At 46.9% G+C, this 24,219-nt stretch overlaps 1 protein-coding gene across 1 annotated transcript in view; it reads left to right on the forward strand.

Annotated features, from left to right (window-relative positions):
- Positions 1–4,694: 4,694 nt before the first annotated feature.
- The window catches only part of Ezr (ezrin), a 45,360-nt gene continuing 25,835 nt past the window's right edge, over positions 4,695–24,219 (forward strand). The window contains exon 1 of the mRNA XM_070010428.1: positions 4,695–4,814. Within this exon, the coding sequence (XP_069866529.1) occupies positions 4,803–4,814 (12 nt within the window). The 5' untranslated portion in view covers positions 4,695–4,802. The remainder of the gene's footprint in view (positions 4,815–24,219) is intronic.

Here is a 24,219-nt window from a genome sequence, read left to right on the forward strand (position 1 = left end):
CTTATGACCCAGCAATCCCACTTCTGGGCATTTACCAAATGATCACATCTGCAGTTCTTAAGGACACAGATTCCAGGTGTTACTACCTAGGACTCCTTGAGCCATAATATCGGGAGGGCAGGGGGGGAGGGAGGGGGGGCTCTATGAGAGCTTAAGCCTCACAGAGTGTCTTAAAATCTTATAGACTTCCTTGAAATTTAGACCTTTTCTGGTGCTAGGCAGAGGGGTTTAACTTCTATCGACAGCAGGTAAAAATAAATAATCCTTGAAGAACTACATTTTTGCAGAGACAGATATGTGCCCTGCTTAGTAACATGTAATTATAACATGTAATGCTTATGGAAATTATGAAAGAATATATATGTGTGGGGTTGGGAAGGTGGCTCAGTGGTAGAGTGCTTGCCTTTCATGCATGAGGCCCTGGGTTCCATTCCTCAGCACCACATAAGCAGAAAAAGCCAGAAGTGGTGCTGTGGCTCAAGTGGTAGAGTGCTAGCCTTGAGCTGAAGAGCTCAGGGACAGTGCCCAGGCCCTGAGTTCAGGCCTCCCAAGACCAAATGTGTGTGTGTGTGTGTGTGTGTGTGTGTGTGTGTGTGTTTTACATGACTCAGTGAATACAGTGAAATATGTATGGTCATCTCCTCTGTGTAGATGAAGCACAGGAGACAAAGGTCGTATGCTTGCTCTAAGTGATCCACTAGAAAATGCTAGCACCAGAATGCAGCCTTTGTCCAGTTTGCCTCTAAATGGTGCCATCTTTTAATTTTAACTACATAGGGTAAAATGGCCATGGGTCATTTTTTAGAATTCTTCTGCAGGGTAAAGTTAAAAAATTCTCTAAAGTCTAGGGCCATTGCTACTTGGAACAGCATATGAGAAGAGAATATACTCTAAAACTGGGCAGGATTTTTTTTTGTTGTTGTTGTTGGTTGTGGGGCCTGAACTCTGGGCCTGGGCGCTGTCCCTCAGCTCTTCAGCTCAAGGCTAGAGTTCTACCACTTGAGCCACAGCACCACTTCGGCTTTTTCTGCTTATGTGGTGCTGAGGAATGGAACACCCAGGGCCTCATGCATGAAAGGCAAGCACTCTACCACTGAGCCACCTTCCCAGCCCCTGAGCAGGATTTTAAAACACATATCACAGGGCAGGTGCTACTGGCTCATGCCTATAATCCTAGCTACTCAGGAGGCTAAGATCTGAGGATTGTGCTTTGAAACCAGACTAGTCAGGAAACCCATAAGACTCTTATCTCCAAATTAACTACAAACACACACACACACACACACACACACACACACACACACACACACACACACACACACACACACACACACAAGCTAAAAGTAGAGCTGTAGCACAAGTGGTAGAGCACTAGCCTTGAGCACAAAAAGCTCAGGGCCAGTGCTCAAGCCCAGAGTTCAAGGCCCAAGACTGGCTAAAAAAAAAAAAGAAAGAAAGAAAGAAAGAAAAGAAAATAGATTGGAGATGTGCTCTATCAACAGAGTTGGAAGCCAACAGTGGCTCCAACTGGTGATAAAACAGTGGAGTGGGTGTGTCAGGAGGAATAAATCCAATCTGAAATGTTTTCCTTGCAGAAGACTTAAATATCTTCCATAGTTCCTTCCTATTGCACTTAAATAAATACCTACATGGGGGCGGGGCAGGGCAGGTTAATATATTGTACTTCAGACATAAGAAACAACTATTAAATGTACTCATTACCTTACATATGCCCTCTGTACATCACCTTTACAATAAAGACAAATAAAAAATAAAAAGAACACAACTATGAACTTTGTGTGTGTGTGTGTGTGTGTGTGTGTGCGCACGTGCTGGTACTAGAGCTTGAACTCAGGACCAGGGCTATCCCTCAGCTTTTCCAATCAAGCCTGACACAAAATCTCTATTTCTGGCTTTTTCCCCCCTAGGTAATTGGAGATAAGACTCTCACAGACTTTCTGTCTGAGCTGTTTAAACCCTGGTCCCCAGATCTGAGACTCCTGAGTAACTAGGATTGATTACCTGCATGAGCCACCAGTTCCTGAGAACTAGGAACCTTTCTTAGCCACTCACCACTTGCAAGAGCATGGTGAAAAGAAAAGAGTTTGTTGACACAAATGACCCTTTATTCCATGGGGTTTCTACATGAGTCAACAATGAATACCTTTTGTTTTGTCATTTTAACCAGGTGTTGGGAACACGAAGCTGACTACACAGCAGGGATTACAGGAAGGCAAATACTCAATCAAGCTTTCTACAAACATGGTTCAAATTCAACTAAGCCCTTCATATGTCTGGATAGTTTGAAGATTCTGACAGTTATCCTTGACAAAAGGTAAAGCAAGCACCAATATTTGTGACTAAGGAGAATGAATGATCATTCACAGATGATGTAGCCTGCTAGTATTATGCTCACCTTTGGTCCTCAGCTCCACCCAGACCTGTCCCCCCTCCCATCCTGGAGTTCCCTCCATACAGCCGGCCCCTCCCTCTCTCCACCCAGACCCACCTGGACTCCCATCTACCTACTTCACTTCCTACCCCTCAGACCCTCCTGCTACCTGGATGGAGGCCACGTCTCCCCTCCCTCTTGGGGGAAATATGGCTCCTCTAATAGACCTTCTAATAATCTTTCTCCTGTGCCTGCCTGCCTCTGCGTGGTCCCTTGGGATGCCTGTGTGGGATCCTCCTCTTTTATAGCCTATTTTAATTGCTATAGAAAAATTAATATATACTAATTATACTGGCATATGTGAATGGTGCAAGGCAGGGTTTGCTGTGATAATTCCATGGTTGGATATAAGGTACTTTGACTAAGTTCACTTTTCTGTTAAATTCCCTTTGACACCACTTCCTCCCCATTCCTCATTTCCTGTCAAATACTTGGTTAGTTTTCTTAAGCTAACTTCATAATACCCTTTAATACTGTCACTCCACTCCCCCCCTCAAAAAAATAATTGCCCCTTTTAGCCCAAGTCTCATTACTGTTCCTTCTCCTCCTCATCGTCAGTTTAAGTCTGGATTCTACTTATGAGTGAAAACATTGACTATGTGCTCTTTCCTTTCGCTGGTCCTGGGGCTTGAACTCGGGTCCTGGGCACTGTCCCTGGGCCTCTTTGTGCTCAAGGCTATCAGGCTCTTGGCTTGAGCCACAGCACCATTTCCGGCTTTTCCCGAGTACAGTGGTTTTTCTAAGTACAGTTTATTGGAGAGAAGAGCCCCTCAAACTCTTCTCTCCGGGCGGGCTCCAGCTCTCAGCTCCGGACGCGCCCAGCTCATATGTGCTTTGTTATAAAGTTGGGTTTATCTCCCTCCACACGATAAACACCTGCCTTGGAATGAGAAGAAATGCCCGGGGAGAAGGGAAAGGATGCCATCGTTCAGAGAGACCCCACCGTGACGACGGGACAAAATGCCAGGGCCTGCAGCTGGGAGGTTACAGGTGCTGGTGTGTGTGTGTGTGTGTGTGTGTGTGTGTGTGTGTGTGTGTGTGTGTGTGTGTGTGTGTGTGTGTGTGTGTGTGTGTGTGTGTGTGTGTGTGTGTGTGTGTGTGTGTGTGTGTGTGTGTGTGTGTGGTCCCAAGAAGCCGTGGCAGGTTGCGCACCATTGTCCACTCAGAACCGTGCTAAGCACTCCCCGTGCACAACTCCATTTAATGTATGCGGAAGATGCTACCAGTGTCTCCATCCTACACACTGGGGGCAGTGCCCGAGCGCACCGGTACCGGGATAGAGGTGAGTGCTTTTGTACTGTCACAGGCATTTTACTCAGCTAATCCTGATTACAAGCGGTAAAACGAGTCAGCTTTACACGCGAGGAAACTCAAGGACCAAAGGAACGAAAGCTCCCAGCTCCCAGCCCCCTGCCGGGGACCGGAGGCCCAGCCTCAGCCGTGGTCCGTCACCGCACCCGCCCGGCGGGCGGGTCCGGGCGCTGGGCCTGGCCGCCCTCGGCAGGGCCGCGCCCGCCCGCCCCGCTCCCGCGCGCCCCGCCCGGCCGGCGCCCCGCCCACCACCCGGGTCTACCGGTCGCCTGGACACCGGTCGAAAAGGAAAGGAAGAAGCCCCCACGCCAACGACTTCCGTTTCCAGAATTTCAGAGGCCCACCCCACGGAGCACGTGCTCGTCGAGTCCCCGAGGCCGCGGCCCGCGCTTTCCCGGGACGGGCGGGGCGCGCGGGGCCACCGCGGCCCAGCACGGCTTCCCGGGCCCGGCCCTCCGCCCCAGCCAAGGGCGACCCGGCAGCCACACCCCGAAACGTCCCGGCCACAGCCGGACGTCCGCCCGTGGGCCCAGGCTGATTTACGTTTCCGTGACTTCCCCGGGTGCGGTGGACACCTGCAGAGCTCCCTGCCGGGGAGGGCGGGATCGGAAGTGGGGGAACATGGGTCCTGGACCCCGCCGGGGGCCTCCGTGGGGACGCTCGGGACGGCGGCCGCGCTGGACGGGGCGCACGGACGGCACCGGCTAGCGCGCGCGCGGCCGGGGCGGGGTCCCGTGCGTTCCGGCCGGGGAGGCCGGCTGAGACCCGACGGCACCGCCGCGCAACCCCCGCCCCGGCCCGGCCCGGCCCCGCGCGCCTCCGCCGCCCCGCCCCGTCCCGCCCCGTCCCGCCCCGCCCGGCCGACCCGGTGGGCGGCGACTCACCCGGCGCCGCCCGGCTGCTTCTTAAGCCGGCGCGCGGCGCTCGGCGGGGCGCGCGCCGGGCTTCGCTCTGCCTCGGGGTCGGCTTACGTCGGAGCGGCGGCTGTTGTGCAGAACCGAGCTTCCGGGGCGTCGAGGCGTCCCACCTGGAACCGAAGATGCCGAAGCCAGTAAGTGATCCGGGCGCGGGGCCCGGTCCGGGTTTCCCCGCCCGGGACTCACCGGCGCCAGGTGTGGGGCGGCTCGCGGCGGAGCTCGGACCGGGTCGGCGGGAGCCGAGGACACGCGACGGCGGTCCTTTATTTAGCATCCCCCCCCACCGGGGGTCCCCGGTCCCGTGTGGACACCGTGAAGGAGCAGACGGCCGCTCTCACGCCCGGTGCTGTGTGTGGTCGCTGTCGTGCCGGCCGGGACAGCTTTAAAGTTTCTTTTCCCACAAGCGCAAACCGCAGGGGGACGGCGGAGCGAGCGCGGCGCCGCTTCGCGTGCCCGGCAGCGCACGCCTTCCCGGGGCGACGGAAGGGCACCGGGGAGAGGGGGACGGTGACTCACCCTCCGGGGCCCGCAGCCGGGGCGCTGCCCCTCGGCTCCCCCCGCCCGGGCGGCCCGGCCCTGATCGCCGGGGAATGTGCTGGTGGCAGCGGGATCGCTATCTATGAAAGGGTTAGCAATAGACCTGAATTGCTGATGGGTCAGCCCGCGAGCGTGATGAGGAGGCCCTGGCCGTGCCCGGCCCCGCTGGGCCCAGACTGCTGTCCTGGCCGGGGAAGAGGGGGGGGGGAGGTACGATTAGGAAGTGGCACTTCTTAGAAAGTTGTATGTGTGCCATCCACGCTGGTGAGCTGGTGTCTAGACACTAGCCAGAGCTTGCTATTGTTACTATTATTATTGAATTTTGAATTGCAAAGGAGAAAATATCAGGACTCCATAATATGTATATATATATATATATAATAAAAATATATGAGGCATGCTAGTTTTTCAAGGCTGGTTCTTGATCAGTGCTTATGTGTTGGGTGGTTTCTGTTAAATTTTGTGTGCTCTGAAGAGAGTTCTTCATTCGAAGTCTTGTTTTAGGCTAGGTTAAAGGAATTTTTCGGTCACTAGGTTAAGAGAGAGCCAGTATAGTTTGGGGAATAAGTTATATCATCACAGAAAGGCCAGGCCGACTGTTTTGGTCCTACACAAAGTTCTTCTTGTTCATTTCAAAGGTTCATCCAAGCCCAGCAATGCCCGTGGTATAAAACTACCCTAAACTCAGTGCAGGCTGTGCACAAGATAGCCAAGAAATTCGTCTCCCTTGTGCCTTTTGTGATTTCACCAGAAACTACAGAGCTCCGCTGTTAAGATAAAACGCAGAAGAAAAAAAAATCATGAGCCTATTTGCCATCACAGCCTTTCCTTCTCTCTTCTTCATCAACTGTAATCTTTTTTATTCCTTTTCTGTTTTTGTTATACTAGTAAAGTATAACTTAGGTTAGCCATTTTGAGAGTACAGTTCAGTGTTGTTAACTAGACCTTAAACAACCATCACCACCAATCATCTGCCCACATTGACTCCACACTAACTTCCCATTTCTCCACAGCAACTACTATCTGACTCTGCCTTATGAATGGGCCACTCCACGGACCTCATGTGGGTGAATTTTAGGGGACTTAATTTTAGAAGACTTGGTCTTCAGGGTTCATTCATGTTTTGCCATGTTGCACTGTGTGTAGGAATTTGCTGTACATTTTTAAGGCTCTTATTCACTGTGGCAGCTATGTTTGAATTTCAGTTGGTTTTCAATGTCTTTTTTTTAAGTTGGTTAGGCGTAGGAGCTGTTTTCTGCAAAGTCTGAAATGCAATGGCAGTTGTTGGGTTGAGGAAGGAGGGTAGCCATTGCCAGGTGTGTTTCAATGCCTTGGGAGACAAAATAACTTTTTGAAAGGGTATCTTAGGCATAGTATTGCAAGCTAGTTATTACAAAGGTACAAGTTTCAGACTTCCTTGAGAGTTCTCCTCTTAGCTAAGCGGAGCCTGAGTGTTGGGGACAGAACATAAATCCTGTCAGAACCACGCTGTGAACAGCCCAGCTGTCCAAGGCGGTTACCGAGGATCCAGTTTGCTGATTTGGTGTGGGCAGTTTGGGTTGGTTTGCTTTCCTGCCTCAATGTTAAGTGACATCCGCCTAACGAGCCTGAAGAAGCTTCCTTTAAGCAAAGCGTCATTCATCCCCATTTAGCCCAAGCTAACAGTTTCATTAGGGGCTTTGGTGGGATGGGACATTGCACAGAATTAAGGGGCCATCACAAGTACAGCCCATTCCAGAGGGCTTTTGAGCTCCTCCCTGGTGACTGAGTTTCCTCGGCGAATCTGTAGATGGCTTCTTCGTAGAATGGTATAAATGGAGTAATGCTCAGGTGCTGTGCTTTCTCTAGAGTACCACTTGTGAAACTGATTAGCATCTATTGGTTCCGGAGGCTGGGAGGGGGACAGGTCCTGGCTCGCGGGGTACTAGCAGCAGCTGGAGCCCTGGCCCAGGCTCCCGCAGAGGGAAGGCTGTGCTGCAGCCAGGTGGGGCCAGGAAGGGCCTGGGCCGGGCCGGGCCGCGCCCGCGCGCCTGTCCTCTCGGTTTCCCATGGCTGCTTTGGGTCCCATTCAGTGGGGCTGGTGGACTTCCAAGGAGGGCAGCCAGGTGCCTTCCCAGCTCCTCTCGCCCGGGGCGCAGCTGAGACCCTGAGACCCGCTGCGGGGAGCAGTTGTTGCCCCACCCACCCCGGGGGCCGGTGTCTCCGGAGCTCCGCCCTCGTGGCTTCCCCGCTGGCTTCTCCGGATTGGGGCCGGGCGCGAGAGAGGAGCAGGCCGCTGGCGCCCAGGAAGTGAAAGGCGTTGGTTGCCTTTCAAGCCAGGTCTCTGAGCAGCCCCAGGGGAAGGAGCGCGGGGCCTTCCCGGTTCTTGTCTGCAGTGGTGTTTCTAATGTGCGAGGTTTATCTTCCACTGGGAAAATACTGTGTATGTGTTCCACCCTTTGCCAAATGTGAACGCCTTCTTCCTTCAGCTGTTGGTGTGTGTGTGTGGGGGGGGGGTGCCTGGAGATCAGACCCAGGAACCTCACACACACTAGACCAGTGCGCTACCGCTGAGCAATGTCACCTCTGAGACAACCTGACCTCTTCGGGAAAACGTGCCCTTCCACTGAATATTATAATAGGGACAGCATTTACTGGCTACTCTGGTAGGTTTCTAGGCCCGCCCCCTTCGTTGAGGAGGACCTGCGGGATGCATTTCCACCCCAACCCCTCCTTCACCAAGGGCAGATGGTGAATTAAGTAGCTAAGATTTTGGCACTTGGGGGTGAGAAATGCTGGCTAGGGTTGCTGATCTGCCATCACCAGGCTGTAAAGCATGATGAGTATTTATAACCCACCCGATAGTTCCAGCGTTTAATGGAGCACCTGTGAGAGGTGGGGGAGGGGTCCCCAAGTGGCAGGCACAGAAGTAGCCCTGGCATAGTGGAGTAGCACTGTCAGTCATCATGGAGGAGCCCTGGCATCATGGATCGGCCTGGTTGTGGCACACACATTAGCCTAGTAAATGCAGCCTTGTGGCTCTGGAGGTTGATTGGAGGGGGTGGGAGCTGTTGGCAGGAGAGACTGCCAACAGACTAAAGCCAAGACTAAAACGTGAAGGGAAGTATTGGGAGAGAGCAACTCAAGTAAATGCACCGGCTCCGCCCAGGAGGAAGTGGGAGGAGTCAGGGTTCTGCTTAGAAACCTGCATGTCTGTAGAGAAAATCAAGTCAGGCCCAGTCATACTCAGGCATTTTTATCTTAACTCAGAATTTGACCTTCTAGAAAGCAAATCAGATTTGCCTTTTGCAAACCTGACTGTTCTCTGTAATGTGAGAATGCATGGGAGCAGGAGGTGGCAAGACTACAGCCCAGCCAGTAGCCCTCTGAGTAGCGATGAACCAGGTGATGGCATGGGCAGTGGAGGTCCAATTGAACAGCTTTGGTGGTAGATTGGATGCCCAGGACTGAGGGTAGTGCCCATTCTGCCTTCCTGTTTCTGGTTTGCATAAGTGACTGAATGGTAGAGTCACTACTGAGATAGAGTCCTGGAACAGGGCCAGCTGTCTGGGACAGGGGAGTCCAGTTCTGTATGCATTAATACATTTGTGGCTGGTGGATGTAAGAGGTGCCTGTCTTCTTCAATGTCCGGCTTCAACTCTATGGTGCAATTACTGGTATGTGGATTGTGATGGGATTGGAAATGAGGAGATAGCAGGATTCTCAACCCCAGAGAGACAAGGCCTGAGATGGAAGGGGCCACCGCCTCCGGCTTGAGTTTCTGCAGGGTGTGCCCTAGCTTTGATCAGTAGTGTGTCAGATTTTGGCTCTTTGGCTTTTTTTTTTTTTTTCTGTTGGCTTGTTTTTGTTGGTGGTATTGTTTATGCCTGTAATGGAGTTCGCACTCAGGGCATTACATTCTCATCTGGCTTTTTTTTTTCTTTCCCAATGCTAGAGCTCTACCACTTCTGGCTTTTTGGTAGTTAAGTGGAGTCTCAATGGCTTTTCATGCTTGGGCTGGCTTTGAACCATGATCCTCAGATCCTCAGCCTCCTAAGCAGGATGACAGGTGTGAGCCTGATTTGGCTCTGCTTTTAAAGGGGAGAAAAGATGCCAGTCCTCATTCCTCACCTCTCTTCTGTTCCACGCCAGTCTTCTTGTTAGTCACTGCTCTGAATGAGAATGTTGTAATTTCTAACAAAAGTTTCAGTAGCTTTGTTAATCTGTAGTTTAGTGGGTTATAATTCTTCTTTCATTTCCCTGGTTCTGGGATTGAACCCGTGACCTCATACTTGTTAGGCAAGTGCTTTACCACATGAGCCACTTCCTCGTCCCTCTTTCTAAAAATTTTTTTAAACTTAAGATTTTGTGTATCTTTGATAATTTGGAGATTCATAAAATGGTTCTTCATTCCTACTTTCTCATATTACTTAGATGAGTCCAGTCTGTAATCTGAGACAATAAATTTCAGTCTTCTCTCAAAATCAGGAATGCATATGAAGTTAGACCCTATGTTTTACTTCATTTGGTAGTAACTACATTGGGGCTCCTCAGCTACTCTAATTATTTTTTAATATAAACATTATATGTGTGTGCTACCGCAAATTAAATACACTGAAAGGTAGCATTATTTCCCTCTTAATGTATATATCATCCATGCCTGTTGATATAAGGAGTGAAGATTGTTATTCCAGAGTTTTGCTTTCTTTTGTTTTAAAGAATCAAAGAAGCCAGGCACTGATGATGCACATCTGTTAATTCTAGATACTTAGGAGGCTGAGATAGGAGGATTTCAACTGAAAGCCAACTTGGACATAAAAGTGTGTGAGACTCTTGTCTCCAATTACCCAGCCCAAAAAAAAAAAAAAAAGTAGAGGTGTAGCTCATGTGGTAAAGCACCAGCCTTAAGCAAAAAAAGCCAAAGGAGGATGTGAGGCCTTAAGTTCAAGCTCCAGTACACAGATGGAGAAAGAGAAAGAGAAAGAGAAAAAGAGAAAGAGAAAGAGAGAGAGAGAGAGAAAGAACGAGAACCATTGTGCTGTAATGTGACTTAGAAATTTTTACTGAAATAAATTATTTATAATGTATGTTTTTCCAACTAAACCCACAAAGGACCATGAAAGAATAATTTCATAATGTACTATTTGTGCCTGAGCAAGCCTTGTAGTGAATCTCAACTTGGGGAATAAAAATGCTAAGTAAACTAGGTTGAAGCAGTGCTCATCTCTGAAGACCAGCTTGTCTTTGCCTGCTGTGAATGCTGGTGCCCGCATGCTTTTCCCCTGGAGGTGTCCTACAAACTTTCAGTGTAACTTGTAGCTAAAACTTTTGAGTTTGTGTTTGCCGGTGGCCTTCACAGGAATTGCTTATATTGACCTTATCTCCATGGATTCTCTGTGTGTTCTAGTAGTCACAATTCCTTTGCCACTCCTGGACTTCATTCTCCTGAGTCAAGCTTGGTCACACCCTGTGTGCTCTTTCCAGGACCTTGAACATCAGTAAAAATGGCTTCTACTTTAAGGAGTTCACAGTCTAAGGGAGTAGGTGAATGTGTAATCGAAGAACAGCAGTGTAGCAAGAGAGACACAGAAGCAGATGGAGTCCGCAGGACTGCCTGTTGGCAGAGAGCAGTCGAGACTCAGTGGGCTTCCCAAGAGCAGAGGGCATTTCTGGCAGAAGTCTGTTCCATTTCCCTTTCTTCCTGAAGCCCTTTTTATTACCTGCAGATAAAATGGCAGTGCAGTTGCAAAGGGGGAGAAAAGCCTCCTTACTATAATTACCCTTTTAATCGAACAAACCTTAGAAGCAAATAAAAACATTCTGACTTTGGCCCAACTTTTATTGATAAAAGTAAGAGAGAAACCAGCACTGATGGCCCACATCTAAAATCCTTAGCTTCTTAGGAGGCTGAGATCTGAGGATTGCAGTTCAAAGCTGGCGGAAGCAGGAAAGATGATACTCTATCTAATCAACCAGCAAAAAGCCAGAAGTGGCCAGGCACCAGTGGCTCACGCCTGAAATCCTAGCTACTCAGAAAGGAGGTTTGAGGATCACAGTGAATCCAGCCTGGGCAGGAAAGTTCATGAGACTCTTACCTCTAGTTAATCACTACAAAACTGAAAGTGGTAGAACACTATCCTTGAGCAGAAAAGCTCACAGACAGTTCCCAAACCCTGAGTTCAAGCCCCAGGACTAGCACAAAAAATAAAGGTGGGAGAGGAACAGATTATCCTCTGTTGGTCAGACTACACAAATCAGTATAGGTGTGTCAGACTTTGCCTGTCCTTTTGATAATTTTGAAGTCACTCTTGATGTAATTAATTTCACTTTGCATTTTTGCCCTAGAGAAAATCAATTTAGCATTGGCATCTCTGATAGTGTGAATAACGGTTTTCCCTTAAGAAAGGGGCCAGCAGCTACGGTTGTGGAAGTAGTGAGTTCAAACCTCACTGATACCCAAAGGGCAGGAAAAGATGTAGAGGAAGAGGCAGGTATACTGTCATCTGCAGGGTAGCATGGCTGTGACCTGCTTTTCTAATGTCTACTTGATAAGAACATTTCTTTACATTTTTGAAGGATTGTTTTAAAGCAATACAATACAACAGACTTCAAGTAAGGGCTGGAAATATCTATTCTCTGCTTCTTTATAGGAAATTAAACAAACAAACTGCCAAATCCTGCTTTGAGAGTAAAGCAAATATTATTAAACTTTCATTGTAACCACATGCATATTTTATGGGTAGGCTAATATTTGGGAGGAAAGTCACCCTATTCGTTGTTTGTGTTGTTTTTTTTTTTACGCCTGTTATCAAAGAGCAAAGACTCTGTTTTGTTAACCAGCATGCTGAGAGCATCCGAATCCTGTCCTAGGATGTCTGTTATACGAATTGTCACCTTGCAGCGGACATGATTGGCACGGAGGTGGAGGTAATGTGTTTCATGAGGCTGGAGTCTGTGGCTGTTCTTTGTTACATGGTGAAAGTGGCAGTATCTTGTGTCACACTTGCTAAGCCATCATCTGATGACAGATTTCTGGCATATGCTAAATGTAATTTGTACCTGTATTGACCAGAAAAAAGATTGTTATATGAATGAATTGCTGTTTTTATCACTGAAAGTATACAGTCATATTTTGGCATACTAATATACATGGATATAGATGATTGATAGACAGATACATGCATACATACATACATACGTAGATATATAGATACATAGATACAGATACATGAGTTTCTGGGTACTTTGTGTCTCAATCTTCTGTTTTAGACCATCCATCTAATAATCAAGCTCCATCAGCACCTACCCTGTGTCCTTTCTGTTAACTTTATAGAACATATCTCTGCCTATAGTTGTTTTATGCTTGTTTATTGTCCCCTGGCTTTCCTGGCTGCAAAGTAAGAGACTAGGTGGTTTAAAAAAATACAAGAAAAATGAAAGAAAGCGGATGCTTGTGGTGCACTCCTATAATCAGCTACTCAGGAGACTGAGATCTAAGGACCCCGGTTTGAAGCCAGCCTGCGCAGACAAATCTGAGAGACCCTTATCTCCAGTTAACCTGATGTGCCGGCCTTGATTTAAAAATCCAAACAAGAGCACAAGGCCAAGAGTGCGAGGCCCTGATTCAAGCCACCATATTGACATGCACACACAAATTATTATCTGTTTCTAGAACAAACTTTAAACACCCCCTGCCTCTCTGGGTGATCTCTGTGAGTTTTCAAACACTTTCTCGCACCAGTCACCAAGAAGCTGACTTTGTGCCTGGTCCTGGTGTGTTCTACTTGCATCTACTGAGATCTAATCTGATTAAAAGCTTTGCCATCCCATGCTAGTCATTCTTGCCCTCCAACTTAGCTTAACGAAGTAATGCAGGAAGTAGGCTGTACCTCACTTTGTGTTCCTGGCTCTGACAGCCCTGCAGTGTGTAGAACGTCCCTTTGCAGGTTTGTAGGACCTGGGGTATAGTGGTGACCTCTAGGGCCTTTGAGGGGATTGGACTCGCTCCCCTGCACATAGTTGTCTCAACGGATGGCAGACCAGTTTCCAGCCAGCCAGCCTCCAGGCTTACTTCGAACCTTGATCATCAGATCTCAGCTTCCTGAGTAGTTAGGATTATAGACAAGAGCTACAGGTGCCTAGTGGTAAATTAGTTTGAATGAGCCAACACAAACCCTTGTGTTGTAGGATGATCTTCTTCCTTGAACTTGTTTGTATGTAGATTTGGCAGGCAAGGTACAGGTGCCTGAGACTCTTGCATGGTCTTGTAGATGCTGTGGGGCAGGGAAGTTGATTGGGTAATAGTCTGCCCATTGCTCACTTGCTGCATTTGTAGGTATCTTGCACAGTATGTCGTAGAAGGAAGTCCAAACCCATCTTGATGCTCTTAAAGAGAAAACAAAACCCACATCAGAACTTGGAACATAAATGTTAGATTGAGATCTGCCTTTGTGAAATAATATATGACCATGTCTATTAACTTTCTCATTAGCGTGCTATATTATCTTCCTTAGATAATTGAGTATTTGCTGATGCAATGCATTGCTCTTTGAATAAGACTCTTTAGTGGAGCTCAGATGGAGAAGTATGGAGGGAAGATCTTATTAAGAATTTGGTTGGTCAGCCGGCGCCGGTGGCTCACGCCTGTAATCCTAGCTACTCAGGAGGCTGAGATCTGAGGATCATGGTTCAAAACCAGCCTGGGCAGGAAAGTCTGTGAGACTCTTTATTTCCAATAAGCCACTAGAAAACCGGAAGTGGTGCTGTGGTTCAAGTGGTAGAGTGCTCGCCTTGTGCTGAAGAGCACAGGGACAGTGCCCAGGCCCAGATTTCAAGCCCCACAACTGACATCCCTCCCCCATCCAAAAAAAAAAAAAAAAAAGAATTTGGTTGGTCAAAGCAATATGCATGCCTTATAACTTGGATCTGAACAGATCAACTGTGAAAGGAAATTTTAAACAACAGGAAGGTGAATGAATATTGGCTGAGTTGTAGATGTCAAAGAAATGGTCATGCTGGCAGTAGGGCCATGCGGGCCTACCTCTGTTAGTGCTGCCTGTGTGCTCACGAGTTCACGAGTGAGATATTAAATGACAGCCTTAAACCATGTAAGAAAAGAAGTTTTGCAAACTGTAGAAAGGGTTGTAAGAAGAATGCAAGAGAGGAGTTGAGGTGGGCAGTTCAGGTATCTGGAGAGTCACTGTTGCTTTCCTTCTTGATTTTTGTGAGCTCTTCAAATGCCCTACAGTAGAGTTTGCTTGTTGAAAGCATTTTATAAGCCAGCTGGTGCCCAGGGCCCATGCCTGTAATCCTACCTATTTAGGAGGCTGAGATCCAAGGGATGGCAGTTCAAAGCCAGCCCAGGCAGTAAGACTTCATCTCCAATTAACCAACAAAACGCCAGAATGGAGGTGGTAGAGCACCAGCCATGAGCAAGAGCAAGAGCCCATGAGTTTCAGTTTCAGTACTGGCACACAGAGAGAGAGAGACAGAGAGACAGAGAGAGACAGAGAAAGAGAGAGAGAGAAGCATATAAGCATATTACAGGCACACAAGCCGGAGATGCTTCCTTTGCACTTTATGAAATACACAGTCTTCGAGTGTGAGGGGCTTGGCAGGACAGAGTCCCTGATCTGGGGAGCTTGTGCCCTCCCTGGGAAATAGTGAGGGGTTCTCCATGGGTCCCAGAACTGAAGAGTAGCACCGCAGAAGAGTGTTTTCCAAGCAAAGGAGTAGCTTTGCTGATCTAATCCTACCTGGGCCATCACAACCCCTTCTACGCGCGCGTGCGCGCGTGCGCGCGTGCGCGCGTGAGTGAGTGAGTGAGTGAGTGTGTGTGTGTGTGTGTGTGTGTGTGTGTGTTAATGGCAGTAGCCTTGGGATACTCAGCTATTCCATTATTGCTCTATTCCCAAGCTTGTGGGAATGGCAGGAGGCGCTGGGAGCCAACTGGGAACAGGCCATTGTTTTAATAGCAACTTTAGACTTGGAAATTAGTAAATTAGGAGCTATCTACTGAGTGGGGTCTTCGGCAGCCATTTTAGGAGGTCCCGGTGTGTACCATCAGTGACCTGAGCTGTGGCTGGGAAGGAGGGGAAGGAGAAAAAGGGGAGGGGGAGGAAAATGCAGGAGTTGGAGTGGGGGTGGTCCTAGGGCTGTGAAGTGTACCCACCAAGTATTTATGTACATAATTACAATCGCCTCACCAGTGAAACAAATAGTACTTGATTGGAACAAAGTATAAATGGAAGAGTTTTTAAAAAAATATATAACCAGTAACGATGGTTTCCAAGTCATTTTACTGGAGTTTGCTTATTCAAGTGAGTTTTGTAAGCTTATGAATTTAGTTTGGATTTTAACAAAATAATAAAGCTATTGTGGCCTTCCTCTAATTATTTTTGATAGATGGCAAAAGGACTATGAGCAAATTCAAGTAAATCTTGTCTAAGCTCCTTGTAGGAGAAATGTTGTTTAATATTACAGAATATCCCTGCTCACATGATCTTCACTGGATTTATCTCTGAGATAGCACTAGATTTAAGTATGAGTTATTTTCTGTGTGGCTCAAACAACAGGTTAGCACTGGAATTCTGTTGTGTTGACATTTCCATTGTTTCTCCAGCTCTCAGCATCTCACTAGTCTGGACAAGACTTCTAAATTTACAAAGAAAATAGTGCACTCTGGGTGCATAATGAATTCAGTCTACCTCCTTTAGTTTCCTACGTTTTGTGAGCCTGGAATTAAAAACCAACAAGGTGTGTGTAATAGCCGTCTTTGCCCTGTCCTTTATTTTTTTCTTGACAAGATCCTGAGTTTTGTGTATATAATCAACTCCACATTTGAGTGCACTGAATTGGTAGGGAGCTTGTGGGGCATACCTAGTAAACCTAGTCACACAATCAAGACACAATTTTATTAGATAAAGAGAAAGTGACCTTGAGGGAAAAACTCTTGTCTGCTTTGAGGTGGGGAGAGGAAGATGTAGGTTGTTTATGTTTCTGGAAAGGGTAGCTTTTGCAGGTATTCTTCATATTCTTTCTCCTTTCCGATGAAGAGTATTGTCTAAGAATTATTCAAATTAAGTTTCCGGATTGAGTTTGCAAAGACAATGGATGTCATTTCTAATGTGAAAGAAGTCTCATGGAAAAAGAAGGCTGAAAGCAGGTGTAAGTAGAGGGGCAGGTCAGGAAATAGGAAATACTGACCCAGGGTGACTTTGCCGCACAGACATGGCCTGTGGGGTGAACTCAGGAGTGATCTTGGGGTGAGTCTGGGCGAGCACTGAGGTGCAGCTTCCCCACCCCCCACTTCTGGCAGCAATGTCTAACCTGGGACCAGGCCTGGAGGGCTCAGCACCTCAGAAGGCCGGGTGTTAAGGGGGAGGGATCCGACTCCTTTTAACGTGAATGCTCAGAAAGTTCCTTCTTCTAGGGAGGTGATTTTCTTGGATCATAATGAGTACAAACAGGACCGGTTGGGCTGCTTTTTGTGGTGTTCATTAAGCAACCTTGGTTGACAAGAAGCAGTGGGTAGGGGACAAGAAGCAGTGGGTGGGGGCAAGAAGCAGCTTACTGTCGAGGCAGAAAGGAGCTCTTGAGAAGGACGTGAGACCCTCCGGCATGCGCTGAGGTGAGGGACAGCGTTTGTCTATTTGGACTCACAGGTACATATATGAAAGAAAAGTTCACATCTTTTTTACTCTGGAATTTAGAAATACAATTTTTCAGTTCAATTGTTTAAAACAGCCCAAGAAAAAATCTTAAGAATAGCATTGAGAGTTACACGTGTAAATACTTTTGATTAGCAGAAATGGAGAAAGTTGTACAAACGTTTCTGAGCCTCAGTTTCCTCATTCATTGAAAAGTGGGTTGGTAAGCCAGGCGCTGTAATCCTAGCTACTCAGGAGGCTGAGACCTGAGGATCACAGTTCAAAGCCAGCCCAGGCAGGGAAGTCTGTGAGACTCTAATCTCCAATGAGCCATCAGAAAAACCAGAAGTGGCGCTCTGGCTCAAGCGGTAGAGCACTAGCCTTGAGCTGAAGAGCTGAGGGACAGCGCCCAGGCCCAGAGTTCAAGCCCCACAACCGACAAAAAAAAAAAAAAAAAAGTGGGTTTGCCAGGTGCCTGTGGCTTATACTACAGCTACTGGGGAAGCTGAGCTCTGGGGATTGAGGCTCAAAGCCAGCTTGGGTAGAAAATTCCATGAATGTTTTTATTTCAACTAACCAGCAAAAAGCTGGAAGTGGGAGGTGTTCCTCAAGTGGTAGAGCGCCCTTGGCTATGAATGAAAAAGCTGAATAAGAACTCAAGCTCTGAGTTCAAGCCCCCAATAGTCTCTCTCTGTCTCTGTCTCTCTCTCTGTCTCTCTGTCTCTCTGTCACACACACACACACACACACACACACACACACACACACACACACACACACACACACTCTCTCTCTCTCTCTCTCTCTCTCTCTCTCTCTCTCTCTCTCTCTCTCTCTCTCTCTCTCTTACCAGGTGAGGCTTACCTACTGCTTGAGAGATTGAGACAGGAGGATCAGGAGTTTGAGACCAGCTTGGGCAACTCTGGTCTCACAAAAGAAGACTATCAGACCAGGATAACCTTATCCAAAGCAGTACCCATTTGGAGGCACCTACAATAGTTCTACCTGGTCACTGCTTTGGTTCTATTTAAAATACATTTAGGTAGCAAATCTGACAGTGTAGATAGACCACAGCTGGTTATTCCCTGTGACGAACGTACGTGTAGGCCTTCGGCTCTACATCTCAGCCTCGCCGAGAGCTGGGGGTTAGAGTGGCAGACGGAGTTGGGAAGAGGAAGTGGTTGGAGTCCCGTGTCAGTTTTCATAGTGAAGTTTCTTACAGTACTGTATACTCTCTATAACATGAAATTAGTACCAGGAAACCGGACTGGACAGGCCCACCCCAGGCCAAGGATAAAATGTATGGATTGTTGTGCTTTATTTTTATTCATTTTATTTTATTTATTTCATAATTAAATCATTTATTAAGTTATTTAATAAATGATTAATTTAATAAATAAATTAATGGGAGATAAGAGTCTCATGAAGTTTTCACCTGGGCTAGCTACCAACTGTGATCCTCAGATCTCAGCCTCCTTGAATAGCTGGGATTACAGGCATGAGCCATTAGCACTGTCTCTGGTTGCTGTGCTTTAGAGGAAGGAAAAAAAACAAAACTTGTCAGTTAACCAGTATTCAGAATGCAGTTATGAGGCATTTGTAAATAATTGGATATAAATGTGAATCTTGCAAAAATACATTCCCCCGCAAAATTTCCAGTGAACATTTGTGGAATTTGGTGACCTTACTTTTTGCCAGTCCTGCTGGCTTTGAACAATTTGAGACAGTGACTGTTCAAAGTTTCCTTTCAATGAAAGTTTATACTATTTCCTAAAACTACAGAAAGGACCATACCTGAGGTGAACTGAGAGGCTCTAGTTACAGCCAAGTAGTTTTTCAAGGAGTTAAAGTTAGAGAAATCGCTTTTCATTAGAGATTAGCACCTGGGCAAATACTAACCACAGTGCTTTTAAACACCTCCTTCTCAAGAAGGAAGTGAGGAGTTAGGGGTAATAGGCAGGATTGGCTTTTAATCCAGAAGGCTCTAAGTTGTGGTGGGTTGATTTAGATTTGTGTGTGTGTGCCCAGGCTAGCTTTGAACCCACGATCCTCAGATCTCAGCTTCCTGAGCAGTTAGGATTATAGCTACAAGCCTCTATTGTTTGGAGATGTTGCTTGTTTAGTGAAAAGTTGGCTGAATTTCTGTATTACTCATCTTTTCTGTGTGATTTCCATCAACATCTTTAGCACAGCAGTTCTTATTTTGGCTCTTTCTAAAAAGAATAACACATAACTGGAGGCATTAAAATGAAATATTTAGCTCTACACTTACTAGAAACCGTAATAACGTAAAACTTGGTCAGTGTAGTTCAAGTACCCCTGTTTATGTAATTTAATGTCTTATATTAACAGTCATTACTGGTTGTCATTTTTCACATGTAGCTTTTGAAAGTTACCGTTTGTTTGGGAGTAGTAGATAAAAAGTGGTTATCTTTTAAGAATTTAACCATTGCTCTTATAGATCCTCAGAAGGAAGGGCTGGTAAGAGGGAGGAACAAGAGCGACAAAAACAAAGCCAACCCACAAAGAGTCTACCTGCCAGCGGGGTCTTTGGGTTCTTCCTTCCTTCACTGGATTTGAGAGTCTTCATTTCTGGACCCGGCCAGTTATGGTTTGCTGAGTTTTTGGTAATGTGTTGCAGAAGCTGGTCATTTGTTAGCCAGCCTTGGTAGAAAAGGACCACTGTGTGTCCTAAGACACTGTGATGGCTGAAACGTTGTTGGCAGAGATGTGGTTTGTGTCTTCCTCCAAGGTTACACGGAATCAGGATACAGAGGATACTAAAATTGCCCGTCTGGTGTGGGTTTGGTGAAGGAAAGCCATCTTCAAGAGCGATGTGTAGGAATTCGGGACACCCGTGTCATTTTCCAGCGGTGGATCTTACTAGCAGCCATGAGTGCCTTGGTCTACACAGCAGGAGCTGCGACTTTCTCCATCTTGGCTATGCTAGTCGCTCTCCCTTCAGCACTAGACTTGGTAGATGTAAATTGATAGTCCTTTTCCAATGGCTGCGTCCTGACCAAGTCCAGGAAACGGTGTTAATCAGCTCTCTGTGCTCCGGCGTGAGCCTCAGAGGGCTGGAGGAGCTCTGGGAGCCGGAGCCCGCCCTGTTTAAATGGTGGGGAGAGGGTGGGAGGCCTCCTAATGCCCAGCGTTATCAGACATGATGGGATGACCCATGTCCTTTGGCAGCAGGAACCAGGTGTGTGTGTGTGTCTGTCTGTCTGTCTGTGTGTCTCAGAGGGTGTGTGTTAGGTGAGGTGGGGTGGGGGAGCATTGAGCCAAACAAGTCTAAGATAGGAAGGAGGTGTTCAGATAAAGAAGAAAGTGTTAATTCAGTTGGGTAATTCAGTTGGGTTTCTGTGGGGGTGTGCTGGCGGGGTTGTGGTTAAGTGGGGAATACAGACTAAGTAGGTCCCCTGGGCTATCTGAGGAGGGGCGGGGTCTGCAAGAGGGTACTGGGAGTTCCTGGCTGTCACCCCTGCTTTGGTGGAGCTGCTCACTCAGGGCCATGATTGCTGCCCTCCTCCCACCCCTCGGCCCGATAGCCGAGATGGAGGCCCTGGGCCACAGGTGCTTCGCTGCTGGCTCCTCAGGCTTTTGCGTGGAGGCCGATACTGCCTTCCTAAGGAGATGAAGAGCTTTGAGCAGAAACCCAACTTAACTACTAAGTTTTGAGGTTTTGAAAATTACCCTCATTTTCATGTTGGTTTCACCCTAAAGATTTGTTGTTGTTGTTGTTTATTCAAACTAGACTATCTAGGCTCATATGTATTTCAGCTGTATCTATCTGCACCAAAGCAACAGGGAGCAGGTTAATAAAATATGTAACCCAGTGTCCATGAAGTGGCAGAGGAATAGACAAGGCATATACATCCGTGCGGTGGAATATTATTTGGTAGAGAATAGAGTCAAGAGCTTATTTAAGCTGCAATGTGAATGAACTTTGAAAAAGTACTAAATGATAGAAGCCAGTCCATGAAAGACCCACATACTGTAAGATTCCATATATATGAAATACTTAGTATAGGCAAATCCGTAGAGCCAGAAAATATTGGTTGCCAGGGCTTGAGGAATTAAGAATAATGGGAAATGGCTGCTAGTAGGCACCACATTTCCATTGGGGGCGATAAAATGTTCTAAAACTTGCAAGATATGGTGGCATATGCTTACAATCCCAGCACAAAGAAGGCAGAGGCAAGAGGATCAGGAATGCAAGGTCAGCCCGAGCTCCATAGGATGACCCTGCTTCAAAAACAACAAATTGAAATAACAACAACAAAAACCTACTCTAAAACTGTACAGAACTGTATAGGTTGCATAGTTCTGTGATTGTACCAAAAACCTCTGAGTTGTCCAGTTGCCAATAAATAAATTTTATGATATGTAAATTTTATTTCCACAAAGCTGTTATAATAAACAGCACTTAGTAACTCCGCATGAAAGTGAAACTTCTGTATTGTCTCTAGTCAGTTGAGGGAGCCAAAACAGCATCTGAAAAAAGCTTTTTGTGATGGTGTAGTTCTCTCTTTTGTGAGAGAACATGACTACATCCACTTCCTAATCAGAGCAGTTCGTAAGCATTCAAAAGATCTTATCCAAATATTTGAAAGCTGTTAAAAGTTGCTGAAGTGGCACCTTCGGAAGAAGGCTGGAATGTTGGAAAACAGCATTGGCTTTCCAAATGATAAAAGAAGGTCATGCTTTTGGTATAATCTCAGCTGATTGGATAGGTCTACACAGACCAAGTTTTGCGTGAATACAGGTGTGATAAAACGGGTATGATAACATAGGAGGGAACCTCTTATCATTGAATCCACTGCCAGAAATTCAAACACTCAAATGCTGCCATTCATATTTCCCTTTCTACCCTGATCCTTGAGTATGGAAGAAGCCACTACAACTGCTCTTCCCCCCACCCCCCCGCCTGCCCCCTTTTAAGCTACTAAAGTTAAATCAGGTTCTCTAAGGGTCTCAGTCACTTCTCAGTTTGGATCTTGGATTAGTTCCTTCTCTCTGATCTTTTATTAAATTTTGCATTTATTCTGTGAAAATGGGAATGTATAAGAAGTCTGAAAGTGAGTTCAAATTCTTTCAGGAGAAAAGACATTTCTAGAGGAAAACCTTAGTGACTACATTTATTTACCAAAAATGAAAAAGCAAACAAAAACACTGGAAGGTGAGCCAAAAGCTAGCAGTGGCACAGGAAATCTAATAGTTCATTTGTCAGCTTAGTCTTTGTTTCTCAGATTCTTAGAACCATGTTAGACACTTCAACTGAAGATTCAGAAGTCATTCACCAAAGTGTATTCTGGACAATCCTGCTTCTTTGGGGTGTTCTGTGGAGAACCCTCCATGGGCAGAAGAGCCTGTGAAGCCCAGACTGGTCCATCTGGTGTCAGCCAGTGTTCATCGATGTAGCAAACCCAGGAGAAGGCTTTACATAAGAAAAAAGAGCACTGGGATTGGAGGTGCCACTCAGTTGGTAGAGTGCTAGCCAGTGAATGAGGGAGGGTCTGGTGAGTTTGGTTAGAAAATGAAACCAAATCTTGATATATGGCCACAGATCTCCTCTCCCCCATAAATCTGTCCTCTTCCCATAAATGTCCTCACCTGCACAGCCACTGCTGGGAGGGCACTGGAAGCCACACACGTCATTTTTAGAAGTTGTAGACTGTTCCGCTTGGGAGATCCTCATTGCCCCGATGGCTTCTGGCCACTTCGTTTATGTCTGCAGGGGTGGGATGGGGTGGGAGCGGGTGGGAGCGGAGGGGGAGGGCTGGTTGTCCTCAACAGCCCAGTGCCTGGCCAAAGAGGACACTGGGTTTGTTCTGCTTGAACAGGATGAACTGTTAACGAGTTGACTCAAAAAGCAAAACAAAATCGGATTGGGTTTTAAAGACTTCAGTTCTGGCAGTGTCAGGAGAGCTCAGCCGCTGCTGTCTTCATCTGTACCAGGAGATTTGTCCATCTGGGACATGGAGAACAGGCGTGAGCTCTTTGTCCAGAATCCTGGCTGGCCCCGGTCCTCCCCCTCCCTCACGCGCACCCCTGAGTAGGCTGCCCCCTGTACCAGCCCCAGCCTTGCACCTAGCTTTTCAGAACCGGAAGGAAGCTACACCCTCTTTTCTGCAGATCAGGTGACAGAGGCCAGTGGCAGGGAGTGTCACCCACTTAGTGTCTGTACTAAAGTACAGACCCCATTTTTACAACCCAGGTCTTCTGCCCGCCATGTTCTAGCCTCTGTTCCACTGACTCTTACCTTTGACTTGTGCTCAGAAGCACTTGATAACTCGGAAAGACAGATTCTGGACTGAGGCCAGACACGCCAGCGTTTGCAGAGCTGCTCTGTTGAAGCCTGTCTGCCTTGGCTCCCTGGGGAGCCATCTTCTGAGCAGGAGATCCCATTGCCCTGGGTGCACAGTGCACAGTGTCTACAGGTGTCTACACCTCCTGGTGTGCAGTTGGTGTTTGTAGACTGAACGAGCCTTGGGCTTGGGCCTGTGGAACATTCAGGAGCAGGTATGAAGGCCTTCTGTAGTTTTGAGCTCAGCAAAGCTAGAGTAAGAACCTCAGATAACATGTATTTAAGATTTGTTAAGAAAGGGGTGGGTAGAGTCAGTATAATCAGATTTCCATTAACTTCATTAACTAAGGCAAAGGTAGATTTATGTGTTAAGTCCTTAAATATGCTTATGTTGTTGCCTGGTGCAAATACCTATGAAATGAGTCATTTTCAATAGTTTTTTGTGTTATGCACAACTTTGCTTAAGTTTTACTGATCAAGTTGTTTACGTTTTGTTGTTGTTGTTTTAGAAATAAAATTCAAGTTTGTCTCTATTTTTGTTTACTCTTTTTTTCCCTTTAAACATAGACCAGTAGCATATTCTGGTTTTTTTTTTTTTAATATTATTACTATTTTTTTTAACATGAGAAACTCACCTTTCCCGCTGGTGGGGTGTGAGGGGGAACTCAACTAGACTGGGGCCAGAAAAAAAAAAGTAGGAGCCTTTTTGACTTAAATATCATCAGTATGAAAAATACACATGAAGCTGGGAGCTGGTGGCTCACGCCTGTAATCCAGCTACTCAGGAGGCTGAGACCTGAGGATCACAGTTCAAAGCCAGCCCGGGCAGGAAAGTCCGTGAGACTCTTATCTTCAATAAAACCACTAGAAAACCGGAAGTGGCGCTGTGGCTCAAGTGGTAGAGCGCTCACCTTGAGCTGAAGAGCTGAGGGACAGCGCCCAGGCCCAGAGTTCAGGCCCCATGACCAACCTCCCCCCCCCCCAAAAAAATACACATGAGCTCATTAGACCCTCGTTTATTTATTTATTTATATATTCTTTGGGTCTGGTCGTGGGGCCTGAACTCTG

The sequence above is a fragment of the Dipodomys merriami genome, unplaced genomic scaffold (assembly GCF_024711535.1).
Source record: "Dipodomys merriami isolate MVZ:Mamm:240054 unplaced genomic scaffold, mDipMer1.0.p SCAF_8, whole genome shotgun sequence".
Taxonomy (NCBI): domain Eukaryota; kingdom Metazoa; phylum Chordata; class Mammalia; order Rodentia; family Heteromyidae; genus Dipodomys; species Dipodomys merriami.